This window comes from Ruditapes philippinarum, unplaced genomic scaffold (assembly GCF_026571515.1).
Source record: "Ruditapes philippinarum isolate M1 unplaced genomic scaffold, ASM2657151v2 ctg2428_1_1_1_1, whole genome shotgun sequence".
Classification (NCBI taxonomy): domain Eukaryota; kingdom Metazoa; phylum Mollusca; class Bivalvia; order Venerida; family Veneridae; genus Ruditapes; species Ruditapes philippinarum.
Window position 1 is genome coordinate 47,818 of NW_026864474.1, and position 7,913 is coordinate 55,730.

The following is a 7,913-nucleotide window of genomic DNA, read 5'->3' on the forward strand; positions in this document are numbered from 1 at the left end:
AAAATTTTATAGAATTATTGCCTTTATCAATTTATACAGAAGTATTCTTGTTTGATTGTTAATGAGTCTATAAACTTATAGACAAACTCTCTTACCTGTTTTCGGATTCACCAGTACTAAAGGTAAGCAATGTTTACGCCCAAGGGGGAAATGACACCTATTTTCATAGGTGCTGGTGCTTATAGAAGAAGGTTATTTTCATATATATTTATTTCAGCCTCATGTATATACAAATAATTATGTATAAATCAGCATTTCGTAATACAATATACAGAATATATTTCTGATTAATAAGAGGCTTGTCGGCTATAAAAACAATTCACCTAAAAAGCTACAATGAAAATATGTCTGCTATATAATTAGAAAAGTTATAATGCATATCTATTGTTTTAAAAAGGTGACATGTTACAAGTACCTTGGCATATTTTTCTATTTATCACTAACAATTCCTCAGTCGTTAAAACAATTGAATATCGCTTATACATTTTCTCTATTATATTTATGTTAAATTGTGTACAAAACTTGTGTCTTTATATATTGATGTATTAAGCAAGTTATACAATATAGAAATCATTACATTTTTTGCCGGACTGATATTTCTTAGATATATGATTCATTATAAACTGATATACACTGTTGTTTCATCATACTCCATTAGCTAATATGATAAAAAACATAAATTTCCTGCAGAAATGAGTATTGCTAAATTCTTTCTATTTTCTTTGTTTAATGAGAGATATTCAAAACAACTAATTTGTCTGATGAAAGGGAAGCAACTAATACACAGTTTTTCTTTTTGTCATAGCACATAGCCAATGGATTCTTAAGACCACCTTTATTATCAACTAATTCGCCCAGACATTTACCATCTCTATCAAACATCATGATGTTGTGTGAATTATAACCAGAAATAAACACGGTCCCGTCATTGGCTACACATACACCACGTGTGGTGGCAAGCCTTTTATCTCTCAGTTCTCTCTTCACCGTACCATCTCTGTTCAGACAGACGGCACCGTCACTATAATCTGTTACAATAACAGTATCTACACTGACAGCCATTTGTTGTGGAGTTGATTTAAATATGCGTTGGCCATTAACCTCATTACTGATAGTCTTTACCAATGTTCCAGTCATACTGTATACATTTACAACATTTACATCAGATACCCACAACTCTCCATCACAATATGTCATTCCGTTGTAATTTCCACCTGTAACAGATATATCTCTCACCTTAGATAACGAGCTTCCTACTGATATAAACCAAACTTTGTTGTTTTCCAGTTTCACAGCGACCTCAGTATTACCGGTACAACAGATACCTTTAGGACCTGTTTCTAGATCCAAACAATCTTTAATGTTATAATTCACATCAAGTCTCTTTATCCTGTCATTAGAAAAGTCAGCCAGTATGATTGTACCGTCTACAAGCTGACATATATCATAAATGTAGCATTGATCACTGTCATTAGTCATCTTGATATTAATCTCCTTCCGTGAACTTACTTTATATACTTTTGATGTCAATAGACTGTTCTTCTCTGTTACTTTCTGTACACGCCCTAGACATGTTGACGTTCTAATTGAGGACTTTAATTCTGAATTCTCTGTAAAACGTAAACACACACGACCTTTATCCTCGCTTTGTTCAAACACTTTCATTGCATCGTTTACAGTCTGTTGTATCAGTTTTGTCTGAACAAATTGTTCTCTCGCATTAAGATTATGGGCTGTCTGTAGCTGGCTTCTTGTTTTCTCAATTTCTTGTTTAACTTTACTTATCTGAGAGATATTTGCCTCCAGATCCTCTTTAACCAAAGAATATTCTGTCTCCAGAGCTTCCAATGCTTCATGCTTCAATTTCTGAATATGTTCTACCAAGTCCCGTTCAATTGCCTCTACCTGTGAAATTACGTCACTTCTTTGCTTCTCAATGCTATTGTTGTTCGTCTGCATCTTCTGTTCAGTGTCTTCTAAACGCTTTTGAATGTTAACCATATCTGAACTTAAACGCTGAATGTCATTTTGCTGATTTGAAGAAATATCAACGTCTTCTAAATTAAGTATTCCACTGCAAGCTCTGAAGGAAAAATAAATTATTTCCGATTAAACAAGCTAAATAAAACATCACCGCTTCACTTTCTTACAAGTCTGAAATATCAGAAAATATGAGATGTATTAGCATAATTATTATAATGGTCAAAGGAATATTAGCAAACTTTTCTTTCAAAGACAACATCAATGCAAACTAAACTATGTTCCTTTTAACATTTTAAATCGAAAAATCCTTCTTTTATTGTCCCACAACACGTCCTTTTTCATTGTACAAAGCAATTATCAAAATGAAAATGTTAGCTATGACTTAAAGTAAATCATATTTCTTTTAATCTCAGTCATCTTTTCTATATTTCGTGTTTGATTATTGAATAAAATTATATGTAACATATCGCAACAACATTTCTAAGTAGTCACTAATTAAAATGCATAGTTTCGAAAAGGCTTTGCTCTATCAACCTGTATTTTCTACATTTTGATCTGGCATTGATCTTTATCATACCTACATGAAAGAAACCATTTATTCCTATTAAAATTAGTCATGCGTGATCAAAGTAAAAAAAACTACACTCATGTGCAGCACCAGCAAATGATGTGTGTATGAAATATAAGAATATATTCAATCGTGTATTGGATAGAAAAATAAAAAAAACATGAAATGTGTCAAACTGTCAAGTCGCTGTATTATTGGCCAACAGAATCTCATTGCGCCTTGTAATTGACAACTTTCATCTCAATTTTAATGAAAAGGAAAATTTAACTAGAACAAAAAACTTTCTTCAAACTTTGTTGGATTTAACAGAATGATGACCAAAACAAACCAAGAAATTAACCCTTTCACTGCCATATTCTTTTTGGCGTATTTGCCATATGGACGGCTTTTGCTGTTTCTATAATAATAATTAATAATAATAATAATAATAATAATAAATATATAGATAATTATATCATCGACAATAATTATTATTATACTAGCAGATTTGGAAACATATATAATTATTGTAATACTAATAACAAATAATAATAATTATATTAATTAAAAATATAGTAATTTCTTTGAAACCCTTCTGGCAAATAGGTGATCAATAAATAAATAGCCCTCTGGCAGCGAAAGGGTTAAATTAAATGTCATTATCCCATATTTTGAGCCGTCTGCATCGGTAGCTAACGTTTATTGCTCTTTTTAACTCATTTTTAAGAGCAGTACCTTATTATGTAAATGTTTAGATTATAAATAAATATTTTTTCAACTTAACACTGATTTGAATAACCTTTTCCAGAAAATGACATAAAAGAGCTAAAAACTCACTTACAGGGGCAACTCAGAAAATAGTTTTATAAGGTTGTTTCATTTACGATTTCCTTGAATTAATTAAAGTTAAAGGCACATTATGTCCCAGAAAAACTTATTTTTTATAATTCTTGAGAAATGTCAAACATATGTTTAACAATGTTTAATTAATGAAATAAGAGCATGTTAGATGTTTTACAACTGAAAAAGTCAAGCAGAAATCAAGCAGTGAATTTTATTTGAGCAATGTAGTGATTATTTGTGAATTAAATTTTTAATTAACCGGTTCTTTTTGCCCAGATCTTTAGGGCAAGGTTAAATACGACAAGAGGTAATATGTTACGCTAACATAACAAATCATTATTTAATTCGACTAAACTCAACATAAATGGCTAAGTGTATATACATTTGACATTTGCAAATACCGTATAACGAAGCAAGAGAAAACACTTTAAAGACACTAAGTCATTAACAATTCGATCACTGTAATCAAAGTCACATTTAGGGCAAATGAACATATGACCCCTTAAGCCAGCATACCATTCTTCAAAACTGAGAAATACATTTTAACAAACAGGGAAGAGAAAGCATAAATACGCTAAATACTTAATATAAACAAACCTGTGATTTGTGGCAATACATTTCGTGCAATACACCATATCATGTTCTCCACAGTACATTTCAATGTCACGATCTGGATGGTAACGACACTTGGTAACCATGGTTACCGTTGACCCTTTTGTTGAAGCATCACAATCTTGTAACGTATGTGACCGTAAAGCTTTACGCCGACCATGTTGTCGTGTACATGATATACACAGATATTCGTCACATACAGGGCAAAACTTTACAGCCTCTTCTCGGATATCATCATCCCCACATGGAGTACAAGTGTACTCAAAATCAGCATCCGAGCCATCTTTTATTGAAGCCAAATTACTGCCCTCAGCCATGTTTATTAATCTGACAAAATATCAAAATACAATTTGTACCAATTTGTATTGGTAAACATATCTTTACTGTACTGTAGCATGTAACTTTTTACTCGCAAATAATATATCCAATTTCAGTAACAGCGCTTGCTTCAATAGAGTATACATTGTCAAACAAATGACATATCCTTTAATTTTACAAATGTATAAACATTCATGCAAACCACAATTCTTTGAAGTTTTCATTTTTTTAAACAATTTTCCAGTTTTGTTTCTCAATCATTATACGTGATGTATTATGAAAGGACATATTATACTCAACATCACTAATTCCGCGTCATCGCTTATTTCACGGAAATGGCATATTTTCATGCGACCAGTGTTGAAATTGGTCAGAATTGACATATTTTATTCATACACCTATGCAACAAAGGTTTTTGTGCAAAATATTTTAAATCTCTAGATTTTAACATAAAACAGAACAACATTTTACAAATTTCTGCAAAAAGCAATAATAGTCTATTAAATTTTTATGTATGTCTGAAACAATCATCATTTTTTGTTGAAGAACTAAATATAAATTAGAGTTACAAAGTAAAGATAATTTCAATATTAAATCAAGCAAAACCATGTATTTATCCATTCTTTGAATGATATTACAGCAAATTAAATTTTTATAACCAAAAAATATCTAAAAATGCAAAGTTTGAGCCGAAAATAGGTACCTACGAAAACAGCTCAAATGGCAGTGTAAAGCGAAAATAAGATCGCGTCTACGAATATAAGATTTATTTTTGATATAATGTATCAAAAACGTATTTTTGTTGTTATTTAATGATTTGCATGGATGAAATAATAAAGAATGAAATGTTTTAATATGAACTATTGAAAGTATGTTCGGTTAATATATAAATAGTATCTAAATCATATTTTCGTAGACGCGATCTTATTTTCGCGAGAATAGCTTATTTTTGGTATCCATCTATACCCATGACATTCTGTTTTCAAAATGGGCTACATTTTGTTCATTAAAATTGACTTGGACTGAATATATTGTTGTTTGCAGAAAATACCTATATGTTATAGCTTATGACAATTTTAAGTTTCATTTGTTGTTTTCTTTCTGGTTTCAAAGCGTTACGTACCGTGAACTAAGACGAGCACAGTACATCTAATGTATCTAATGAACGGGCAGCACGAAATACCCAAATATACCCAAATATTGCCCAAATATACCCAAATATTGCCTAAATATACCCAAATATTGCCCAATTATACTAAAAATAAATGTTTTATCCCAAAAAAGTGCTGTTTTTATCATGAATACGATATACACTTTCAATAAGATAAAATCAACCATACCCAAATATACATTTCCCTATCATTGTGTTTTGAACCAAAATACAGTCTATATGTACACCATTAAAGCATTTTTTTAAAAAATAACATGGACACTTGTATATGATATGAAATTCCAACAAAATTACACCTTAAAAATGTAAGTGTAGACAACAAATATCATATCTTGATTTAAAATTGCAAGTACATTCATAAAGAACCTATATGGTACTGTAGATAAGCAAATGTCACAACTTTATTCTTTACATTACCATCGTAACTGTCCATTTTCAACGGAATGAATGAAAATTATAGCAGGCTAAGTCATATTATATTTAATAAATATTTATTTATTTCTCATAATAATCTATATTTTATACAAACAAAAAGAAATATTGCTATATTTGGGTATATTTGGGTATCTTTGGGTATTTCGTGCCGCCGCTAATGGGCAGCTAATGAACAACAATCCAAATAGTAAATAATATGTTCATGTATATATAATTATGTTTACGCACATAATGACACATGTAACACTATATTAATTCTATATTAATTCTTTAATAAAATCTTGATATAAATGGTATAGGACAACGTTTTGCACCAATTTACATTACAAAACATGTTTATTGACGATATACAGTACTCGACTAACTGTAGTGAATTTTATTAAGGTCAGATAAATCAAGTATATCGATACTTCATTTTTTATTTAACTCGTAGCTATCGCTGATTGTGTGTGTTCACATATTCTCTATCATTAAATATTGTCCGAAATAAAACTATTACACCAACGTTTTGTACAGAGTTTTAAAATCAAACTTAAACAAATCTTTACCTTTATCTATGTTGCTCTAGTTTCGTTTTCAATTTTCTGTCCTCGTAATAACAGGTACGGGGAGAGTAGTAGCAAGGCAGCGCACCGCTAAATATATTTATTTCGAACCACTTTTAAAACATCTTAGAAATGACTAAGTAGAATATATAGTTTATTGTTTGTAAATGAGAACTAACAAAATTGAAGTTTTATTGTTTTACTTAGTGGTTGTAATTGTGTTTTGAATATTTACACATCGCAAGTATGATACACTGAATAAAAATAGTAGAGTTTTGTAAATTATTATGCTCAAGAAAAGTTAAGGTCGTATCGTGGACACTAAAAATCACGCTTTTATTTTCCATAACGTTGCATATGTTATTGCATATTTTTCATGAAACGAGTTTCACCATTAATTTCACCATTTTCGTGTTTTAATGTTGAATTCAGCTTAAGTCGGTGCTAGCGGGCGTTGACGGTAACTTGCACTTTCCAGTGCTGTGCATGAAAAGAGCCATATAAGTATATTGTCATTTAATGAATTCAGCGGTCATGCCCACCGACAACTGAAAATTTCGTGAACAAATACATCTGATAAAGATATAACTTTAACAGAAGTTAAATATATATGTAACAAGTACAAATGTTGCTGCAATGCAGCAATTGAGAAGCTCCGCGCAAAAAGATGTGCTCATTACAGATACCTTACCAAATTATTCCTACGCACAAGTCATGTTATATTCAGATTAAGTACTATTGTAGATTTTTTCCGAATGTTTTGTAAACCAGTTTTTGCATAATTATACTTATCTTATGCACTGTCTATAATTAAAAAAGAGGGGAAAATATTTAATATAAAAATGCTTTCACTGATGCCTACCTGGTAAGGAAAGTAATTCCATTGAATACAAACAAGACTTACAAGACTTGTAAATGTTATGTGACATGACTGTACTGTGTTCTGTTACAGTAACAGAAGATAGATGATAGAAATATCAAAGTCTGTTATAATTGTAACAAATATACAAATAGTAACAAAAGGGACTAATATTATAATATAGTAATATTACATGCATATTTTTCATGTCAAATTAAAAAAAATGGTTTCTTTCAATACTGAAAGTAGAACACACTCTGGAATGAAAAAATGGGATGAATTTCCAAAAGACCAAATTCAGGATTTTTTTTATTTGTTATACACGCGTTACATGGTGATACAGTATTTATCAATACATAATAGAAGACTGTTACCTGAATTTTAGGTAGGTATGAGGAAATTCACTAATATCATATTCGTGCGAGACAAAGATATGAAAGCTATTTGACATTGGTAATATATAAAAAAAGTCTGTCCAAAGTGAAAGTAGGCCAAAATTCATATAACAACAAAGCTCCTATTGTAAAATGATAAACCATTTGAAAATACACTTCCAGGTTTATATTTTAAGGACAATAATAAACAAAAATAAAAATGATA

The 7,913-nt window shown here is 30.3% G+C and overlaps 1 protein-coding gene across 1 annotated transcript; it reads right to left on the reverse strand.

Annotated features, from left to right (window-relative positions):
• Positions 1 to 192: 192 nt before the first annotated feature.
• Positions 193 to 6,524, reverse strand: LOC132725736 (uncharacterized). Its single transcript, XM_060710924.1, has 3 exons — positions 6,458 to 6,524; positions 3,971 to 4,312; positions 193 to 2,083 (listed from the first exon to the last, which is right to left on the reverse strand). Exons 2-3 carry the CDS (start codon positions 4,300 to 4,302, stop codon positions 727 to 729), a joined length of 1,689 nt encoding a protein of 562 aa, XP_060566907.1. The 5' UTR covers positions 4,303 to 4,312; positions 6,458 to 6,524; the 3' UTR covers positions 193 to 726.
• Positions 6,525 to 7,913: the final 1,389 nt, after the last annotated feature.